Here is a 22,869-nt window from a genome sequence, read left to right on the forward strand (position 1 = left end):
TTGAAGTGATCTTGATTGGAGCAAGACAGGTGGTGGGAGGAGCCTGTCTGCCTACAGGACGGAAGCTCCCCCCACTAAGGAGTTACATGGATGACACCACATGCTTGCTCCAAACTGCTCCATGCACGTCCAGGCTCATGAAGAGACTGGATTAGTTGATCACTTGGGCCAGGATGAAGTTCAAAGCAAAAAAGTCAAGGAGCCTTTCCTTGCGGAAAGGGGTGCTGAATGACAGGGTCACCTTTATAATCGGCGGAGAAAACATCCCACGCATTGCAGACCAGCCCATCCGAAGTCTTGGGAGGCAATATACAGCCAGCCTCTCAGACAAGGAGATAGGAAAGACCACCCTGCAGCAGCTCTCAGCAGGCCTGGCCAAAATCGACTCAGTTACCGGGAAAGTACAAGGTGTGGTGTTTCAATTTCACACTGTACCCAAGGGTAATGTGGCCGCTGAAGCTGTGCGAAGTCACCTCGTTAGCCGTGAGCAAGATGGATGCAAAGACCAGCTCGTTCATCCACAAGTGGCTAGGGCTCCCAAGGGGCCACTCATCGGCCAGCCTGTATGGAAAGAACACACTTCAGCTTCCCCTGAAATCTATCACCATAGGTTACAGGCAGGAGAAGGCAAGGCTGGTGATGGAGCTGAGGGACTCTACAGATGAGACAGTGAGGGACATGGAAGCCCGAGTGTTGACTGGGAGGAAGTGGAGGGCCGAGGAGGAGGTGCAGAAGGCAGTGGGCAGGCTGCAGCACCAGGAGATGGTGGGCAGAGTCCAGACGGGGCGCGCTGGCCTTGGGTGGGGAGATCCGCCTATTCTGTGGTCCAGAGCTAGCAGGAAGGAGAGGAAGGATCTTGTTGTCTCGGAGGTGACAAAGATAGCAGAGGAAGAGTACAGGGTCAAGGCAGTGGCGCAGGGGCAGCAGGGACGCTGGACGATGTGGGAGGGGGTTGCAGGTCGGGTGGTCAGCTGGGCAGATTTCTGGAAACTGCCACAGGCTCGACTCAGTTTCCTCATCAGGGCAACCTACGACACTCTGCCCTCCTCCCGAAACCTCCAACAGTGGCTGGGCACGGAGCAGGCCTGTGACCTCTGTGGGACCATCAATGCTTCCCTACAACACACTCTGTCAGGATGCATAACCGCGCTATCCCAGGGCAGGTATGGATGGCGGCACGATCAGGTGCTGAGGAAACTGGCAGAGGTGGTGGAGAGGAAAAGGCAAGAGGCAAGCTTTGGGAGGCAGCCGGGGAGCCAGCAGTGGACCTATTTCCTTAGGGAAGGGGAAAAGGGGGACACTGTCAGAAGGAGACCAGCATCCACCCTGTTGTTGCCAGGACTGGAATGGAGAATGGAGGTGGACACTTCCCAGGGGAGATCTGCAGCACCACACTGAGGCCAGATGTGGTGCTGTGGGCCAAGACGGAGAGATCTGCGCTGCTTGTGGAGCTGACGGTGCCATGGGAGGAGGGGATGGAGGGAGCCCACGAAAGGAAGAGGGCAAAGTACTCTGACCTGGTTGCGGAGTGCAGGGAGAGCGGTTGGAGTACACGACTCTTTCCAGTGGAGGTTGGCACGAGGGGGTTTGTGGGAAGCTCAATGACTCGCCTACTTAAAGAGCTAGGGCTGAGGGGCAAGGAGCTACACAAAGCCACCAGAGAGCTGTCTGAGGAAGCAGAGAAGGCAAGTTTTTGGCTTTGGTTAAGGAGGCGGGATAAGGCATGGGGAGCGAGCAACTCCTGAGGAAGGCTAGCTGCAGGGGGTGACTGGGAGACGTCCCTGTTCACTGCCCCGCCACCAGGAGATGTTCATCTGTGAAAGGTGGTCCCCGGCTGATGACCCCGCAGCTAGCAGGTTTTACCACCTACCTGTTCACAGTAATAACAGTCGGTTTTAAAGGGATGTGGTAGAGCATTTTAAAACAGGTCTGACAAGCTACAATTATGTTTCAACGAATTTAATTGTTTGGAACAACAGAATAAAGAAGTATGGTTTATTCCTTTGCAGAACCCACTACGATCTTCTTACAGTGTCTGTACGTTTGAGGCATTCAACTTAAAGGGATTGCTCGACAATGCTATTGATTGGCATTAACCAAACCTTTCACTTTAACTTCGACCAGGCTCTGCCCACTTTGTGCCTTTGATCACGCCTTTATGCTTGTGCAACAGTGCGTATGCGCTGCTGTTTCCGCTAGCCATTTTCGCCCTGAAAATAGCTTAATGTCTGGAAGGGCTAGTGGACCAGTCTGGATGCTCCACGGAAGAAGTTGTTGCCAGTAATGGCATCAGATTCTGGAGAGACTACGGCCCAGGACAGGGTCAGCCCAGTTCCAAAGTTGGCTGTGAGGCGTGTTAGGTTTAGAGCACATTAAAAACCTAGGAGACAACACACACACACACACACACACACTTCAGACTGTACACAGTTTGGATAATCTGCTGGCTAAAGATGTGTAAGCTGAGCTCTTAGCTAAATAGGATATATCTGATCTTAGTAACAGGGACAATTTCTCTCTCTTCAGCTGTGCTGTTTGAGTCACTGCTTTCAAAGAAACATTTCGGGTTGAACATACATTTAAATCTTACCACTATCCATAAATATAGAAATACGACATTTTCAACATAAATGGTACTTTTACTATTGTGTGCAAAATCTATAAATTGATAAATAAATTATTTATTACCGTAATATCTTTACGGCAAGCCACTTGGTTTACGATCCCCCCCCCCCCTGTCAGTTCCCTGTCTAGTAGACAGTGTCACTGCTACTAGACAGGGAACTGACAGGTAGCGAAGCTGTATGTTTCCAAATAGACCAACACAGATCTTGCAGTTTCCACATTGAGTATTTCTCGTCTTCTTCATTTTCCTTCGGGCATTTACTTACTTCTATAACAACTCAATTTCTTCCCAAACCATTACTGTTTCACTACCAACAATACTGATTTCATTAAAATGTTCATCAGCAAAAGTGTTTGTAGTTGTGGCTGATCGCATAGGCTGAATACGAAAATAGGAGAAATTAAAAAAAACTCCTTCCGCAGTGAATCAACAGGTCTCAGATATCAAAACAAGCACCGAAGCGTGACGTACATGAAGTAGCCAACAGCGGATAGTGTCATATCATTTTCAAACTGACTGTATGACAACAATTCCTCTCTCCTGTCTGTGTTCCATGTTAAAATTGTGTTATGTTTGGGTTGATAGCTCGCTCAGAGACAGTTATCTAGCCGGCAGGCTAGCGGCTAACTGCGGCGTAGATTCTGATATGATGCGTGCAGGGCGTGTTTACCAGCTAGGTTAGCAAGCTAGCTAGTTAATTTCGTTGGTAGTGTACGGGTGTATATATCTGGCTGAAGCCGGTCTAAACCGGCTTTAGAGGTACATACACGCAGTCAAACGCTTCAGCGACGTAGATATAGGGAGGGCTATGAGATTGTGCGGGTTCAGCCTCAGATCTGTGCCAACGGTCAGACCTATCTCACTATGGATTTCAGCCGGATGAAATTTTAGCCTACGTCAGCGGTTGCCACTTTGCCTCTGATCTCTCTTCGCGACGAAGTAACCATTGCCTGTTTGGTCGCATTGTGGGCAATGTTTGTGAGGGGGACCGTTTGCTAGCTCTCTCACCAAATAGCGTGGTTGAACTCCTATAGCCAAGATCGGCTATGACCGCGTTAGCTAGCTAGCTTTGTTTTTAATAAGTAGTTGTGATTTTAATTACACAATGTCTCAGTAATAATGTGCTGCTGCTGGTTAGCTAGCTAAAGTCACTTCAGAATTGTTATCCCAGTCTATCCATGGACCTAGTAAGGTCAGTGGTCAGCTAGTATTGCTTAATTTTGCCAAGGAAAGGTCACGTTTTCCCGTCTCTTGGATTTTCCCATGGAAATCAATTGTGAAGGTAAGTGTTATGTTCTTTTTTTGTGCTAGCCTGGTAACATAATCACCCAGGGATATACTGTTCAGCTTTCTACCAATACAAGACATCATTCTTTTGTCATTTAGTAGCCCGCTAACTAGCATGCTTGCTGGCTATCACCAAGACTGATATATTGACTACATAACGTGAAAATACTCTCATAAAAATGTTTGAACAGGTGACGCCACCAACTTGTCGCTTGAAGAGCCAGCCATGGAGTCAACATACGTGACTTTGACTGTAAGAGGAACCACATCTCCCGGTAAGTTGATGTAAATATCCCGTGCAGTGGAATTCAAGCGGCGCGTGAGTTTTCCAAGTTTGTTCTTGGATTGTTTACATTATTTATTGACACAACTTAGCTAAACTAAATATCTCATCTTGGAATTTAAATATCTACATATTGTGCTGTGGCACCCAAATATGTTACACAACATTCATTGTATTTGCAGAATAGATTGAGGTGACACGTTGTTGTTCGATTAAACACTTCCTGTTGTTTAGTAATCAATGGTGCTGTATTTTGTAGGCGAAGTTATAGCAGTTGTGGGCAGCTGCGAGTCTTTGGGAAACTGGTGTTACCAGAGAGCTGTGACTTTACAGCCTACGGAGGCGGATGGGTAAATATTATACACTAATTTATCATTGTGCTATAATAATTCTCGTTGTTTTGACTTGTCATGCGCTGATAAGAGCGTAGCAACCGTGAAAGAACAACAGTGTTTTTCATGGTGCGCCATTCTAATTCTGCCTACACCAGCACGCTCTGGAAAAAGACCATCACTGTCCCACGAGGAGCTGTAACCAGATACCGCTACTTTAAAGGATCCTTTCTCGAAAATAAGGTGAGGATAATTCATTTATTCGCTTGTAAAACATAAATTGTTTCCTGAATGCATTTCTGCGCTGTTGTGGCTTTTACTTTGACTAGGTAAAACACCGTTATCATGGGAAAGTAGATTTTTCTTAATGTTGTCTATGCAGTGTGCTAGAAATATACATCAAATGCTCACTACTCAAAACCCACACTGTTATGTATGCATTTTCCTTTTGTTGAGGTGAGATATGACAGAAACCAGCAACCTGCCCTTTCTCTGAACCTTGCCTTCTATGAAAAAATCCATGTTCTGTTTGATGTTGACCTTTTCCTTTCAGTAGCATTGTGTCTGCATGGGCGAAGCAGATTTTTATCTATAGGTAGGAAGTGCTAGGGATTCATGCTCCCTCCAGTGTTTTTGTTTACGTTTGGAGAGGACACACTTGCTGCTGAGTTCTTGGAGTTTCCTGGTTCTTGGAAGTGGGTCACCTGGCTTTCCACTTGGATTTGCAACAGCTGGTCTGGCGCTACAGCCATAGCCACTGTGTGCGTGTGTCTATGGGTTAGCATAACGCAGGAAACCGCAGAGTCTCTGAGTTAGACGCGGTCTTATATTCCAGTAAATTATCCTTCTCTCTGTCTCGTGAGAGGATGCTGCATTTGAACTAAAGGGAAATGGGTAATGGCTCTGTAGAAATGCAGCTCGCTGCTGTTTGTGGGCATTCACAAGCCATTGCAAGTCTGTACGCGACAGCCCCACCTTTAATATTTCTAGCGTTTATAAAAACACAAGAGGAAGTGAGGTTTATTTGTACTTTTGTGTTCATGGACACACCCAAATCACACGTCTTACGCCACTCTAAGATAATATAATTAATAGTGTAGTTATCTTGTGCTAGCCTGATGATATCCATGCCTTTCCTGTCAACTTTTCAGATCTCACCCTTTGCTGGCGGGCTGCATCACTGTGTGGTGAATATACCAGCTCCCATTTATTTGCTCTTGTTCAGATCGCTGCTTATTCTGGAGCAGGTCTGGGTTCGCCACGGCCCGGGTATGGCCCAGACCCGGTCCAGAGTGATCAGCAATCTCGATGAGGCGATTGTGAGTGTGGAGTGCCGCTTCAAGATTGGCACTCCAGTTTTGTGCTTCACTGATGATTACTTTAACCCCATGTTACCACATTGGCATTGCAGAGTGCAGGTGGCCCATGTCAAGTCATAGTCACTAGGTGGGAGACCCATCTGCATCCTCGAGCATTGAACCCCTCAGGTATATGAGAATATGCCCTCTGGGCACACAAACCTACCTGCATTGTAGTTATAATAACAAGAGTGTTGTGTTAATAGCATATTTAATGGGTATATTTAATAATTAAAAATAACAAAGGGTGTGGTTATATCCATGCATTTCATGCATGTTAGCTGCGTGTGTGTATTGGATTTGCTTACAAGTTTAAAGCAAACGGACAACAACAACAAACAAAAGTATTCTTTGATGTAAGAACACCATACTGCAACATTTAAAGTTCAAATATGTGGCAAAACATGCAGTTGTGTGAGTACCTGAACTTTGAGTGGATGGTAACCTTTAATATCATTGAAATGAAAAGTTATGTATAGCAGTGAAGGTCAAGACGTCCTTTTGGGCTTAGATATGCTGGGGACCCTTTTTTCTTTTATTTTAAGGGCCTTGTTTTACTGCCAGTTCAAGCCTGGTGTTTTTAGTCTGATTTCGGGCATGGGTATATGTACTTTTTTTTTCGAATACCCTTGATATGTTTGCCAACTGGCATAACCCCTTTGTGAAGCAATAACTGCACTTCAAATATTATAGAGTATATTTTTATCAGGCTTTTTCTGGGGGAGATTCTTGGACCACTGTCAGGTGTTGTTTTGAGTCTGATGTGTTGAAATTTTGTTCGTAGTAGCCCCTTATTAAACACATGATGTGTCCCAGACGTATCAGGTTAACACCACATGCTCAGGAGTAATTGATGCTTAGATACCTGATAAGCGTAACACTGCAGCGACCTCAAAAGGGCGATGCCCGTCAGAACAGAGGGGATGTCAGTGATGCTTTTAGGGCGTGTGTCCATTTTCTAGGCGTCTGCGTGTGCACTCTCTCCCCTCATTGGGAACAAGACACTGGCCCGTGGAAGGAAAACGCTTTAGGGGCACTAAGCCTTACTGCTCTCTTTCTCGCTCCCTTTCTTCCTTTCATACCCCTCTATTTTGCTCAGAAAAAAAAAACACTCAGCCTTAGATAGCAAAAAAAAACCCTGCTATATTATTGTCTGCATTTTTGTCTGGTGGGTGGAAGGGTTGGGTAGCTATCCAGCTAGCCACATTCACAGCTAAGTTATTTAGCTATACATTTAGTGGTAGTAGCACTTTACCATAAGGAAGTACTATTATGGTAGACCCTGTATAAACCCTTAAGGCAGTGCTATTATGAACAGCTGAGACGAGAATCCTTTCCAGAGTCGGATACTTTTAGAGGCACCCTTTTCTTGTTTGACACCAAATTTATAGTTAAAGATGCAGTCCGCGATTCTGTTTCACGAAAGGTTGTTGATATTTGAGCTGAACAGGCAATCAAATTATCCTCCTCCCTTCTGTGCTCTGTGTCGATTGGATGGGATTGTTTATGGCTCGGCCCGAGCCACTATGTTGGTTTCCCGTTAACAAAGCCAGGACTATGTAGGAAAACCAGAGTTTTTTTTAGCGCAGACACTGAAAGGAAAGCTGGAGGACTGTGGAGCAATTTGCTGAATTTGACAAAAGTGTGCTGGTTTAGAATCGCTGACTGCACCTTTTAAAGCCTAAAACATTTTTTCCTGTGTATTACTAAAATTACGACTATTTCTGTAAACCATTAAAAGAACAAGGCGCACAATGGGGGAGTGAAGTGACCCTTTGTTCTGAAAGCTCGGCTTGAGAGGTTGTGCTATTTGAGTTGCCGTAGCGTCATGCTAATGCTTCTCATGCCTTTACAGCTGTCAACCTTGAGTTCGACGATGGACAGTTTGGATTCCATAGTAAGTTATTGAAGCTGTTTGATTTACTATTCTCTTGTGTGTCACTCTAAGCTGTCATTCTTCTTTCTTGTGTAAAAGTTCACTGTTTAAGATTCAAGAGTGTTTTCATCTTTGTGGTTTTAGCATTTAGCATCATAATACTGAGAGTTGTCTGTGTCTGTCTGTCTGTCAGACGGCGCTGAGAATGTTGACTCCGGCTGGCTCACCTGCCAGACTGAAATTCGTCTCCGATTGCACTACTCCATCAAACCACCGGTGTCCTTTACCAAGAAGAAGTTCAAGAAGTCACGCTTCAGGTACACACACATCTACACAGCAAAAACTTTAGCCCACACGCATCTACACACTTACACACACACACACACACACACACACACACACACACACACACACCTCACACAGCCGTAGTCCAGTGCGGTTAGGTTAGCAACCATAAGCTGCTTAGCCTATTATGCCAATAGCAACTGCTTAACATCACAGTTTTTGATGTGTTGAGTCAGTCATGTTTATGAGCTGTATAGAGCTCATTGAGACGCTGTGTCCTGGGTGAAGTCTCAAATGATTTCTGCAAGCCACCTTTGGACAGTGCTGAACCTTAACAATATCAATATAAAGATAAAATGTCATTTAATCAAGAAGGGGATTGGCTATTGACAGTAGTGACTCTGGTAAAAAGTGTGGGGGTGTTTTGTATGACTCAAGTCAAGTCCACAAGGCTTTGTCAGGTGCGCTGTTTGAATGAATAAATATTGCTCCCTTGTTTTACCAGATTCAAACTGACAATAGAGGGTGTGGAGGAAGAGGATGATGACGAGGAAGAGCTGCCGATTCCGTCGCCGAGCCCTTGGAAAAATATGACTCCGACTCTGGAGATAAGCATGATCACGGCAGGCGGGTACAAGTCCCGCCACTCCCAGCCCGAGGACGGCTACGCCCTAGAGCCCATGCAGTGGACCGAGTACAGCATCCAGACCATGGACCCCGACAACCTGGAGCTCACCTTCCAGTTCTTCGAGGTAGCCACGTTTAACTTGGATAAAAGCACCTGGTAAAAGCCTGATGGTAAATGTATAAGTAGCCACGTTTAACTGGGATAAAAGTACCTGGTAAAAGCCTGATGGTAAATATAAACGGGCCTTCTGGGTAGTTTCCCCTCAAAGGTCATCTGAAAATAGGGTTAAGGAACAAGAATGTCCAGTAACCTCCAGTTTCACCAGTGTGTGTGTGATTGTGTAATGGTAAACTGTGAAATAACTATAGCAAACTGCTCTTTGAGGTAATAATAATAACAATCTTTATTGTGTGTGTGCATGTGTGCGTGCGTGCGTGCGTGCGTGCGTGCGTGCGTGCGTGCGTGCGTGCGTGCGTGCGTGCGTGCGTGTGTGTGTGTGTGTGTACGTGTGTGTAACCAGGAGGACCTGAGTGTGAAGGTGGTGCAGGGGGACATCCACCCGGGCCACGTGGGCACGGCCTGCCTCCTCTCCTCCTCCTTCGTGGAGAGCGGCAAAGACGCGGGCATGGCCACCCTGCCCATCATGAGCCGAAGCGCCGGCCAGACAATGGGCAAGGTCCGAGGTAAGGAGCCCCCCCCACACACAGCCCCCCAGTCATGAAAGCAGAGAAGAAATCAGCATAGTGCAATCAATAAGATAGATAGATCATCGGCAAGATCTGAGCTCCGAAGAAAACGGCATAGTGGAATCGAGAAAATAGATAAACTAAACATAAAATAAACAATACAGATTAAAGCGTAAAGTGATTAAATAAATATACACACTAAAGAAAATGATAATATAATAATAATAATAATAATCCATTATTTACATTGATTAAGCACTATAGACCTGCAGGTTGACCTGGGTTCGATTCCCCGCCACTGCAGGATGCTGAGTCTGCTAAATACCAGGGGCCATCAGTTAATGTTCACTAGCAATATGGTTTAACCATTCTTCATGGTGAGGTTTGTGTTTGACCTTTACGTTTATCCATTGGACCGGGATAACTTTCTGACAGATAAGGGCCAGATTTGATCAGTATGAGTGTTGCCATAGTTGTATGCGCCTTGTTCTACGAGGATATTTTCGTTTACATTCCAATTTAGTTATTTCACTTCTATAGTTGTACAGACGGCCTATTCATTTTTATCAGTATGTGGGTCTGAGTTGTTGCCTAAGGTAGATGGTTGTGTTACTGTCTCATCCTCCACACCAGTACATTTGCATGAGGCAAGTGTCTACACTTTTAATGACTTTGTCAGCTATTTCCTGGATGACACGGTCCCAGAGGTTTCCACAGTGGTATGGCTGACCTCAGAGCTAAACAGGCAGGAGTCCAGTGATGGTTTTCACTAAGCAGGATTAATGAGTTACCCTCAGTAATCCTGCTTTGTGAAACACCCCTAACCAGTAAGGCCAGTTAAACAGCAAGTGCACTTTTGGAGTGCCCTGGAGTTGTCTGGTTACCCTCAGTAATCCTGCTTTGTGTAAAAGGCCTGGGCTCCTATAGGTCGACTGGTAGAGCAATGTGCCAACAAAACCCAGATCAGGAGTTAGATTCTTTGGGAGAAGCCCTGCTGATGAAAATAACACCAAGATCAAGAGTTAGATTCTTAGGGAGAAGGCCTACTGATGAAAATAACACCAAGATCATGGGTTTGATTCTTAGGGAGAAGGCCTACTGATGAGAATAACAGCAAGATCAGGGGTTAGACGTGGACATCATCGCTGTACTGCAAGTGGCTTTGCGTTGTTGGTCTGCTAAATTATTTTAAAAGCTGCAGTTTATTTGTCTTCCTGTTTGTTTGTTTGTTTCTGTAGTGGACTACCTGGTGATCCGGCCCATCCAGGATCTGCAGTGTGACATGCAGGCGTCCTTCACCAGGTACTGGAAGAAGAGGAGCACCCTGGATGTTGGCCACAGAGGAGCTGGCAGCTCGCACGCTGCCAAGTGAGTCCAGTAGCGTGGTGCTCACACACACACACACACACACACACACACACACACACACACACACACACACACACACACAATCACACACACAATCTGTTCCAGCTGGCACCTACACCTACTGCCTGTCCAGATTTCATTTCACTCCCCCATAGGCCATCACAGACTTCTTGTCTTGTACACCCTTACCTACCAGCGCTCTATGTAAGCCTCCTATTCCTATTCCTATCCAAATAAAACCAGTGCCTAGTCAAATCAGGTGCACCATTTGGCCATGTAAACCTACCCACAGCCTTCAGCCCCAGCTGCACCAGGACATTAGTATGACAAGTGTGATGCCCTTTAAAACACCTGTCTGTCATGTGTGTGTCGGTATGTATATCATCTCTTTAAAGTGATTCCTGTATGGGTGTCTGTGTGGGTGGGGGTGTGTGTGTGGGGGTGGGGGTGGGTGGGTGGTTGGGTGGGTTCAACACCACGTGCTGACATTTGTTTATTAATACCTCCTGTGTGCCTACATGGCAACTTTCTCGGAAATGGATCAGGAATGGGGGTCACCAGAAGGCATGGTATAGCTCAGTCATATACACACCTGTTTCCTCACTCTCTTTTTTAGGGACATGTACTGCAGGGCTGGCTTTTGTAGCCCTTGGCCAGGTTTTTGTTTTTTTGTAGAGAGAGTGTGTTTTGTTAGAGTATATGAGGAAGGAGAGGGCGTATATGACTGAGAGACTCTTTTTTTAATTTTGTATCTTTGCTGAATTAGCTCTCACATTTATGAACATGAACATGTGCATTCATACGTTTAGCAGACACTTTTATCCAAAGCAAGTCAAGTGCAAGCCTTTGCCCAATGTGTTTCCAGACACCACAAAGTTAGGGAGAACACCATCGCCTCATTCCTGAGTGCTGCCAATCACGTGAGTACCCAGAATGCCTTGCAGTGGCAGATAGAGCTATCTCTGGACTTTGGTATGCATTGCGGCCATTTTAGAATTATGGATGTTGTTGGTTATTTTAGTATGTTATTACATCTGTTATGATTGTTATGTTTTATATTTTCTTTTAATAATTTAAATAAATGTTGCGTTTTCCCAGGGGGCTGCCTACGTGGAGTTTGACGTCCACCTGTCGAAGGATTTCGTCCCCATCGTTTACCATGACCTGACTTGCTGCATCTCCACCAAAAAGGTGTGTGCATGTGTGTGTGGGCGCGTGTGTGCATGCGCGCGTGTGTGTGTGTGTGTGTGTGCGCGTGCGCCCGTGTGCATGTGTGCGCGCGTGTGTGTTCTCTCAGAAAGCCACCAGAGCTACTGCAGGTAATTATGGACCTATTGGCTCACACGGGCAAAGAAGGTTTATTGGTGACCGAGCCTGGCATGTCATTACACATCATCAGTCTGACTCTTTGATGTTAAAGTTGTTTTGTGTTATATGGGCAACCATTTACATTTAGTCATTTAGCAGACGCTTTTGTCCAACTCACTGTTTCAGCTATAGAATAAGACTTTTTCCTCTCTCTCTTTCTCTATCTCTCTCTCTCTCTCTCGCCCTCAGAAAAATGACAAGAACAATTTGATGCTGTTTGAGGTGCCTGTGAAAGACCTAACATATGACCAGCTGCAGCTCCTAAAGGTACCTAACCCTAACCTCAACTATACATTCTAGTTAACAGAGTTTCAACAGAGTTTGTTTGTTTATAATCTGAGCATCTGTAGATAGTCTAGAGGGGACCATCTAACTAAAGTGTGGCCGACACTTGTAATCAAAGTGACCTACAGTGCAGATGTATATTGGGAGTGTAAGTAATCACTTTCTGGTTTTTTTTTCTAGCTGGCCCATTCAACTGCCATGAGTGTCCATGACAACAAAGGTAGGGACTTATTTGACCCCAGCATAACAGTTGAGCATTCACTATGAGGCAGTCCGCCATGCTAGCGAAAGGTTGTTGATATGTGAGGTGAACAGCCAATCAAATTACAGCCATCACTTTCGTGCTCCTGAAGCAATGTGTTGATTGGCTGGAATTGTTTATTGCTCAGTTTGAGCCACGATGTTTGTTTTCCATTCACAGCACTACACTAAATAAACAGCTAGAAGACTATGAATTTGACAAAAAGTATATTGCATTAGAATCGTGGAACTCGTGATTTAGAATCTTGTGATTGATGGTATAGGTTGACAGGTTGATACTGAGATAAGCAGGTGGTATGAGTTGTAGATCAATCTGTGTTGCTGATGTTGAGTTGTAATGTTGTCTCATGTGATAGGGATGCAGATGATGTTGAGTTGTAATGTTGTCTCATGTGATAGTGATGAAGATGATGGTGAGTTGTAATGTTGTCTCATGTGATAGTGATGATGATGTTGAGTTGTAATGTTTCCTGATGTGGTGGTGATGAAGATGACGTTGAGTTGTAATATTGTCTCATGTGATAGGGATGCAGATGATGTTGAGTTGTAATGTTGGGTGATGTGATAGTGATGAAGATGATGTTGAGTTGTAATATTGGCTGATGTGATAGTGATGAAGATGATGTTGAGTTGTGATGGTGATGTTGAGTTGTAATGTTGGATGATGTGATCATGATGAAGGTGATGTTGAGTTGTAATGTTGGGTGATGTGTTGTTGATGCAGATATGGATGAAGAGGAGGACATCGATGACCATCAGCCGTTCCCTTCACTCTTACAGGTAAGCAGTCATACCAGAGAACCTGAACTAGACACGAAACCCAAGCTGCAGGTTTAATTTTATTCGGTTCAATTACATTTTATTGATATAGCACCAAAACAATACAATTTATTAATGTATTTATTATTGAGGTTTAGCCATGAGCAGGTATGTAACACCCTTTATGGAAGTGTGGGGGGAAAAACAGCCTTTGTTGGGTCACATGGGGGAACCTTGTGAGTCACACCTGTGTAATTCACTCCGTTCTGTTCTGTTCTAGATCTTCCAAGCCGTTCCGGAACACGTGAGCTTCAACATTGAGCTGAAGTGGATCTGCCATATGAAGGTGGGTGTTCTGTCTGATCCTGATCCGGCCCTGATTGGCTCTGGTCTGGCCCTGCCCGACCCACTCCAGAATCAGTCATTCTCTCGGTTCAGTCTCTGATCCTCAAGTGTTTGTGTGTGTGTGTGTGTGTGTGTGTGTGTGTGTGTGTGTGTGTGTGTGTGTGTGTGTGTGTGTGTGTGTGTGTTTTTCAGTGTGTGTATGTTAGGGATGCTCAGATCTGATCGGCGCCGATCCATATCGGCCGATATTCCCATTATCGGTTTTGATTGGCATCCTCAAAACGGCCGATCAAACATGGCCGATCAGATGACATAAAATCAGCGAGAACTATCAGAGACGTTTCAATAAAACGTTAGAGATAGGCATTTCAGGCCGTCAATGGTAAGAAATGATTCTCGTGATCGCCTCGCAACCTCAGGCTGAACCTTTATTAACCCCACTGTTTCACTTCATAACAGCAACAACATAAACTAAATGTATGACGTGGCTCCTTTTTCGTGACTTACATTTTTCTACTGTGCTTAGTTGTTTGTATTGGGATTGTGTGCTGCTCTACCTACATGTGGATAGTTTTTACTTAGCCAGTTGGACGTCATTTTTGAGACCAGCCAGAACAACGGACACTATTTAATAACCGGCATTAATTATTAACTGGAATGGTTGCCATGGCGCAGCGAGTGTGTTATAGCAGCTCTCCAGCTTAAAAAAGAAATAATACAAAATTCTTCCTATTACCTTGCTGCTATTACACGTCAATTTCCCTAACGGGATTAATACAAGTGTATCTATCTATCTATCTATCTAAATCGATGTTGTTAGGAAAGGGATGACATTAACAAGCCACACTTTAATCTATCACTGTTTAATCTATTTGCATCAGACCATTTTACAAAACCGGTTTTTGAAAGTGTCAGCAATCAGCTATATGAGCAAATCTGACGTGAAAAGATTTTTATTATAGATGGAAGTTTCAAAACGGTAACTTAGACAAACGAGGGTTATGGCGAGGTGCGCGATGTGGAGCGAAATGGGAAACCCCTCTGCGTAATATGCCAGTTGTCACTGTCGCATTTTAAATCCTCAAACTTGGAGTGCCATTCTCCACACACCTTGCTAACATAGAGTTTCCTAAAGGCACAGAGCTAGCACAAGGTAAATACTTTGAAACATCAGTCAGATAAACAGACTCAACTTTTCGAAAATTCACGAAGTACTCCGAAACAGTCACGTTGGCATTGTATCAGGTGGCATGGAATATTGCTCGAGCAAAAAAGTAATATAGTGAGGGAGAGGTTGTGAAGTCTTGTGTACGTGATGTCGTTGCTATCCTCATATTGGATATTTGGCTATAGCCTGTTTATGTTGCAGTTAAGTTTGTATTATTATTTTTCCACAGGAAAGCTACTGTATAAGCGCCAAGGTCTCTTGAGAGCCTCTAGATAGTGGAATGTTGCACATGTGATTCTATTGTTGTGATTTTCATTTAAAGATGTATATTTCTATTATTTTTTTTATATTTATTATTATTTACACATTTTATAGTAAGCGAGAGAGCTTCTACACTGGAATGTTGCACGTTCCCTGCAATAAAACGGATGGTTGTCAATTCATGATACTCTCTCGTCTCGTAATTTAAATACTTAAAATACAATACCAATGTTGTTAAGAATAATTAATTTCATAAATAATGCTACACAATAAATAGAAAGCTTCAATCGACACCGTGATCGGTATTATCGGATCGGCAGATACTGATTTCAGTCATCGGTGATCGGCACCAAAAAAACCTGATCGGAGCATCTCTAGTGTATGTATGTGTGTTTAATGTGTCTCTGTGTGTGTGTGTGTGTGTGTATAACTTGTGTGTCTGTGTGTGTTTACTCTGTGTCTGGTCAGGATGGGACGTGGGAGGGGAACCTGTCATCTTACTTCGACATGAACATCTTCCTGGACATCATCCTCACCTGTGTGTTCAAGAATGCCGGCAAGAGAAGGATCCTTTTCTCCTCCTTCCACCCTGACATATGCAGCATGTAAGAGTGCCACAGTTTACCTGTGTGTGTGCTTGTGTGCTTGTGTGTGTGTTGGGGAGGGGGCAGCAGGCGGCAGTGGGTCTATTAGCAGCCGAGTGTGAGATCTCCTTATCCTACATGGAAGCACCCTGTTTCACGCCCGACCTTTGGCATTGAATCGGTTTGATCTGGGTTGTGTGTGTAGGGACAGGCTGCTTTGGATCCCACCCAAATAAAACACACTTTATTACATTTATCATCACTGATATCAAATAAAACACACTTTATTGACTTTATCATCACTAATGTCCTTTTTTAATCCTGAACGACTAGTCACGAATAGGTAATCACGTCACACGCTTGTAATGACACCTGGCTCCATTGTCCTATGGAAGTGGGGGGTGTACATGGGTCCCCATTTTATCACGTACACCCCAGGGTCTGTTAACTCCAGTGTGTGTGTATGACAGAAGTGAACTTTGTCCAGGGTGCGTCAAAAGCAGAACAAGTACCCAATCCTGTTCCTGACTCAGGGGGTGTCGGACGTGTACCCCGAACTCATGGACATCCGCTGCCAAACCACTCAGATCGCGATGAGCTTTGCACAGAGTGAGAATTTACTGGTGAGTGTAGAACAACACACAGACAGACAAACAAGACAAACAGACATTCAAGCGCACACATACACCATCATTTCCTGCATACACAAGCCACACACACACACACAAGAATATATATAGAGAGAAAGAACACAGAGAAAGTCTTCAAACACACACACACACACTCTCTCACACAGTCAAGCCTTAATTGAATTGAAAGTGAGAGCGCGTTATAGAGAGAGCATGAGTGCAACTGAGAATGAAATGGGGAAGCTTGAAGTGTGTGTGTGTGTGTGTGTGTGTGTGTGTGTGTGTGTGTGTGTGTGTGTGTGTGTGTGTGTGTGTGTGTGTGTGTGTGTGTGTGTGTGTGTTTTGGGTGTGTGGGTGGCATAGAGACGAGTTGGCACTGCCAGACACAGCTCACCCCTTCAAGGTCATTCCTGCTGTTTTGGTGAAACTGCCTGCTGAAGAAATACTTCCCACTAGAGCATATTGTAGGTCTAAAGTAGTAGTCCAGCAGTATTGTGACTCTGAGCGCAGGAGTTTTATGAGGCAATAAACATGTAGTCATGGAAGCAGGCAGACCCCTAGCAGAATAGCCTGCTGACCATCTGTCATCTGGAGGCCCATGCTAACATCAGCATCTGGATCAGCATCTGGATCAGGACAAGTGCAGTCTTAAGATATCCGTTTCTTTCCAGCTGGGTCAGCTTTATCCAGTGTGAAATGTTAGGCTGAGTGTGTTTTGAGCCGACATGGTGTGTGTGTGCACGTGAGAGACCAGTGTGAGATGTGGTGTCTGTATGCTGAGTGTGTATGAGCTGATATGGTGTGTGTGTGTGTGCGCGCACGTGAGAGACCAGTGTGAGATGTGGTGTCTGTATGCTGAGTGTGTATGAGCCGATATGGTGTGTGTGTGCACGTGAGCGACCATTGTGAGATATGGTGTCTGTATGCTGAGTGGGTATGAGCCGATATTGTGTGTGTGAGACCAGTGTGAGATGTGGTGTCTGTGTGCTGAGTGTGTATGAGCCAACGTGAGTGTGTGTACGAGAGAGACCAGTGTGGTGTCTGTGTGCTGTATGCTCCAGGCAAGTTTTTAAAAACTGTCTTTCTTTCTCCCTTGTTGTCTCTTCCCCCTTTCTCTCTCTCCTCTCCTCCCTCCCTTCTCCAGGGTATCAGTGCCCACTCAGAGGAGATGTTGAAGAATATGGAGTTTATATCTCAGGCTCAGTCTAAGGGGCTGGTGATGTTCTGCTGGGGTGATGACAACAACAACCACAATAACCGAAACACGCTGAGAGAGCAAGGCATTGACGGACTCATCTATGACCGGTAAACTTACATGCACTCACACACAAACATACACACAAACATACACACAAACATACACACACACACACACACACACACACACACACACACACGAACACACATACCCTCACACACATACACTCAATTCACCCAATACATTTTTGTGCAGTCCTGTTCATCGTGTTAAAAAGTTAAAAAAAATTTAAAAACACAGCCACTTCACAAGGTTAACATGCCCAACAAAGCACAGTAAGGAGAAACACAGGATTCATCACTTTGAAAAATGAGTCGCTGAGGTCCTGGTGAGCTCAGACTCTACCTCTTGTCCTTAGGTGTGTGTTGGGTTGGAAGTGTGTTTCTCACGTTATCACGATATCAGTTTTAGTCCGCACGCTAATAAAGTATCTACCTTGACCTACCTGTGCTCTTAGATAAAGTGCGTGGTAATGAAAAGATGCGGTGTAAATGTGTGACCTTTGCCCTTTGTGTCAGCATGTCATCAGAACAGAGCGATCCCAAACAGGACGACCTTTTCACCTTTACCCAGAACACCACTATCACCTCAATTAATCAGCTCTGACCTTATGTAACACAGGCGGGTCTGCGTGCGTGCGTGTGCGTGCGCGCGTGTGTGTGTGTGTGTGTGTGTGCGCGCGCCCTGTCTCATGTTTGGGTTTATACAGTGAAGTCTCCCCTCTTCCACTTACCCCGTTCGTTATGTATCATTGCAATGTCATTTTCAGTATGACTGCTGTTAGGTCATAAGCCATTGACTGCAGGCAGGTAGGCAGTAGAGCTAAACTCTCCGCACAGTGAGGCAAGCATGTGAACAGACTGAAACACAGCCTATGTACATCTATGCACCGTTGTTGGAATGAAAGGCCTTTGGATCAGCAGGAAGCTATAGGCCCACAGAGAAATGTGCCGTACAATACAGCCAGTTCATTCTCTGAGTGCTAAGAGCTTGCTCGTCAAATTCATTTACTGCCATTGTCTCTTATCAATGAGTCAGTGTTCATTTTAAAGCAAGGAAGTGTGTGTGTGTGTGTGTGTGTGTGTGTGTGTGTGTGTGCCATGTGGCGGAGAGCCACGTGTGATTTGCAGAAGCAGCTCATGTCTGGGAAACTACAGGGCCTTTGGAGATGTTCTGTTGTACACTGTGTACTTTAACAATCTGGGCTGTTTGGAGTGGACATGGTGTCCACACAGTTTTTTCAGCGAGCCAGTGCTCATATCGACACACACACACACACACACACACACACACACACACACACACACACACACATACACATGGTGGTGGGGCAACAGAGGTGAGTCCTGGTGTGACATGACATGACGTACACCTCCCCACCCCCCCAGTTCAGCGACCTCTGAAGCTGACATGTCTTCCCTAAGTGCTTTTTGTCATTGTTAACTCTCGCTTTCTTCTTTTCTCATTGTTCACTCTCCCTTTCTTCTTGCAGAATATGTGAAGGCTTGATGCCAACTGTCAGTGCCTCGAGCCCGACAGACACCAGTAAAGTCCCCCTGGTTTCCGTTTCCTGTTTTGAATTTTTGTTTTGATTTGACGTCCTGCTTTTGGATTGGTTTTTTTGCACCCAGGGTTGACTTGCTTGAAACACGGGGAAACTGTATCACTGGTTTTACTGAACTGTTGCAGCTTGCAAGGCAGTTTATCATTCAAATATTCACCCTTCACCCTGTTGGCTGTTTAAAGCTTAAATGTCCTGATTTGACAAAAGGTCTTGGAGAGGAACGAGATTGTTCAACTGCCTTTCCAGTCACATAGCATTCAGATCTACTGGACCTTAAACTCCCCAACCCCCCTCCCCAAGCCTGGCTTTGATGCTTTGATGTTGTTTTCACAGCTTTCTTCTGTCTTCCTTAACAACCCTTTACCCTCCCTCCTCTTTTTGCAAATATGCTTTTAGCACCTTGGCAAAGGAGCTTACCATCATTGGCTGCTCTGCTTGAGTTTTAAAGATGGCTTTTTTGACATTGGCTGCTCTGCTTGAGTCTTAGACATGGCATGTTTGACATTGGGAACCAGATCTGAGCCGTGTCTGTTGTCTTCTCACTGACCGCGTTCAAGCTTGAGACTTGTGGCTGTCGGCCACTGCTGAGCTCACAACTTTCTCACCAGAGGCAGACATATGAGCTTCCTGTTGTGTGCACACACACACACACACACACACACACACACACACACACACACACACACACACACACACACACTTTGCCCCAGACATGCAAAGCTACCTCTACCACTAACCAAAATAGCTGCTTCTGGCCTGGCATCAGCCCACATCTGGCCAGTGTATTCATTTCAGTCAGCTACTGCTTGACCCTGCTTGTTTGCAACTTCACCTTTTCTTAAGCGGTGTGATGAATGCTCTCTTGCAGTCATCTGACATCCTCTACACTGATGTGCAAAGGCCATGGGGGGGTGTACTGTGCTCTGCTGTGCTTGTGTGAAGTTTGATGACTCTTTGACTGACTTTTGAATTGGACCGATCTAGCCGGTTTGATTACTGGCAACGCTCACAGATGGAGGTCTGTACTGCGCTTGTGTGGAGATTGTCAATGCTTGACTCACCATTCTCTTAGGATCTTGTAGTGTCTTCATGTGTGGTTTGAAAAATCAATAACACTTGAGTTTAGTGACTTTGTGCCATGCAGAGATTGCCCGCTGAACACACAGTGGTCGGCAGGTGGTTGTGCTTTTGACCCGGTCCAAACATAGGCTTTTGCACAGCACTGTACCCAGTCCATCTGGTTTGAAACTAGACTCCGCCATGAGAACTGGATGCTGCACCGAGCTACATGGAATGGATGCCGCCCCTCCACACTGCTTTGTACTTTGTGGAATCCACTGGTTACAAAGGCCCCTAAGTGTGGAGTCGTGCAAGTTTGTCAAGGTGCAAGTGGTGCTCCAGTTTGCTCTTGTGCAAGCCCTGAGTGTGTGTGCTGTGGTTGCAGTGACCCTGAGTAAAACGGCCTGTCTCTAGGCATGCAGACAAGACTGAGTGTTAATGTAGTAGGTCATTACTGAATGTTAATGTAGTAGTTCATTACGGTCTTGTTTTGGTTTGATCATGAAGAGCCGTGACGCCTCAACACCAGAGAGTGTTAAACCAATAGAAACGTATATTAAAGCTTAGAAAAAATAACATTTTAGTGGCACTTCCTAGCGAACTCCCAACTCACGCTTGCTGCCTTGAACCCCCCCCCCCCCCCCCCCCCCGCCCCATTTCTCCTGCCAAGAGGAAAACCGGACTAAAGCGCTGCTGTTGTTGTTCTTCTTCTTCTTCTTTGTCCTCCCCCTTTCTCCTGCAGAATCTGCGAGGAGCAGATGGAGCAGCCCAATATCTTCCAGGTAGAGGAGCAGGTGTCCCTGCAGGAGGTCATCTCCAAGGAGACGATGCAGAACTGCGCCTGTTCCACCTACAGCCTGGCGTGTGACACCGTGACCTGCCCGGCCCGCACCGTCAGTGGAGAGTCCGACTCCGGAATCAGCTCCTCCTGAGGAGGGCCAGACTTAACCACCGGTGCCATCGCTACAGCAACCTCACCGAACCACTTCAGACTTACAAACAAACAAACACACACACACACACACACACACACACACACTCTCTCATGGACCGTCCATTGAAACTCACACACGCCATTAAACAGAACATGCACAAAGACACACTCTCTCTCTCACACACACACACAAAGCCTCAAAGACACTCTCTAACACACACACACACACACACACACACAAAGTTTCTCAAAGACCGTCCACAGCCACACACACACACACACACACACACACACACACACACACAACCTCACAGACTGTCCAAAGTCACACACAGGCACAATCTCACTGCCCGTCCACATAGACTAACCCCCCTACATGATACTTATGAACCGTCAGCCAATTAGTCCACCTCAGCCCCATTTATTAAAACCTCACTCTGGTCCACATTAGCTCAAGTAAGTCGCCACCCCTCCATGGCCCTCTTTGGCCCGGTTCAGTTCAGTTCAGTCCAGTCTTACCTACCAAATGCTGTTTCACCTCAGTACAGACACTCCTTCTCTGCTGTTTATTATGACAAGAAAACGGCTTTGCCAAAACAGGGTTTTGTCTGACTATTGTTTTACTATTACTTCTATTATTATTACTTCTATTATTATTAATTCAGGTATTCATATTGTACGACTTACTATAATTTTATTTATTTAAAAAAAAAAAAAAAAATAGTGAAATTAAGAATAGGCTCGAATCAGTTCTGACTTGTTTTCTGCCATATTTAGCCAAATTTGCTGTAAGATGGGTGCTTAGATCATATAGATAAACCTTTTTTTTTTTTCTTTTTTTTTTTTTTAAATGTAAGACCTTTTTCGTTTGATTCCATTCCAGCTCCACTTGTGTTAATCGACCACGTTTTGGCACCACCCCTGCTTCGGCGTGGCACAATAGCGATGAATTTTGCATGCTAAAGTCTGCTCAGCAGGAATGAGAAACGCACTGCAGTTTTAATCTAGGCTCATTTTGGTCCACCAGTCTTGGTGGCCTACCAGTACTGCATCGGAAAAGCTGAATGTGAAATAGAACCTCCAAAATGGGGAGAATGGAAACTGGATCTACATATAATCTAAAGATACTGGATTCTTGATAACCATGTGTTTGTTGCAATAACAAAATGTCAGGTTTTTACATAGTCTTTGCACAATAGAAATCCCAAATCTCCCTTAAATCGCTTGCTCTGCAGTCTTAAGTCCTTGCATCCTACCCACTCTTCCATGAAAGATGTAAAAATCATGATTTACTTAAAAAGAACATAATAATACTGGACACATGTTGGAGCACAGGTTTGGGTATATATGTAGGTGTGTGTGTTCATATGGTGAATGATTGCTGCTGTGCTTTGCCCTGACAATGTACTGTATGTGTGTATGTAAATGCTTGCAGATGATGATGATGGTGTGTGTTTGCGAAGTGATAAAACAGACTAGCCTCTCATATGTTTGAACTTCTGAGCCTGACCATACAGCAGAGTTATGAATTGAGACATTGCGGCAATCCCACATGAACCTTTTTAACCGCAGTCACTACATCTCGCAGCCTCTGCCACTCAAAGATCAAATAAAATGATTCAATGGACTCTGTGTGTTTATCTGTTTACTTTCTAAAATAGTTGG

At 45.0% G+C, this 22,869-nt stretch overlaps 1 protein-coding gene across 2 annotated transcripts; it reads left to right on the plus strand.

The window, feature by feature from the left end:
• The first annotated feature begins 3,063 nt into the window (after window positions 1-3,063).
• Window positions 3,064-22,831, plus strand: gpcpd1 (glycerophosphocholine phosphodiesterase 1). 2 transcript variants are annotated; one of them, XM_012826746.3, is made up of 21 exons: window positions 3,064-3,908; window positions 4,105-4,188; window positions 4,456-4,546; window positions 4,687-4,771; window positions 5,940-6,015; window positions 7,742-7,783; window positions 7,956-8,079; window positions 8,553-8,799; window positions 9,196-9,358; window positions 10,600-10,729; window positions 11,595-11,649; window positions 11,828-11,920; window positions 12,287-12,364; window positions 12,563-12,602; window positions 13,368-13,423; window positions 13,683-13,748; window positions 15,645-15,781; window positions 16,248-16,383; window positions 17,534-17,694; window positions 19,140-19,192; window positions 21,013-21,200. In XM_012826746.3, exons 1-21 carry the CDS (start codon window positions 3,890-3,892, stop codon window positions 21,054-21,056), a joined length of 1,980 nt encoding a protein of 659 aa, XP_012682200.2. In that variant the 5' UTR covers window positions 3,064-3,889; the 3' UTR covers window positions 21,057-21,200. The 2 variants fall into 2 exon arrangements, with proteins under 2 accessions (XP_012682200.2, XP_012682198.2); XM_012826744.3 differs by lacking the exon at window positions 19,140-19,192 and having other exon boundaries at window positions 3,065-3,908; window positions 21,013-22,831.
• Window positions 22,832-22,869: the final 38 nt, after the last annotated feature.

Source organism: Clupea harengus, chromosome 15 (genome assembly GCF_900700415.2).
Source record: "Clupea harengus chromosome 15, Ch_v2.0.2, whole genome shotgun sequence".
NCBI lineage: Eukaryota > Metazoa > Chordata > Actinopteri > Clupeiformes > Clupeidae > Clupea > Clupea harengus.

What these genes read in the sequence shown, in the direction of transcription:
- gpcpd1 (XM_012826744.3), top strand. An exon ending in TCGAGCATTGAACCCCTCAG is followed by an intron (nt 6,016 to 7,741) that starts GTATATGAGAAT and finishes ATGCCTTTACAG; the next exon opens with CTGTCAACCTTGAGTTCGAC. An exon ending in CACCCTGACATATGCAGCAT is followed by an intron (nt 15,782 to 16,247) that starts GTAAGAGTGCCA and finishes AACTTTGTCCAG; the next exon opens with GGTGCGTCAAAAGCAGAACA.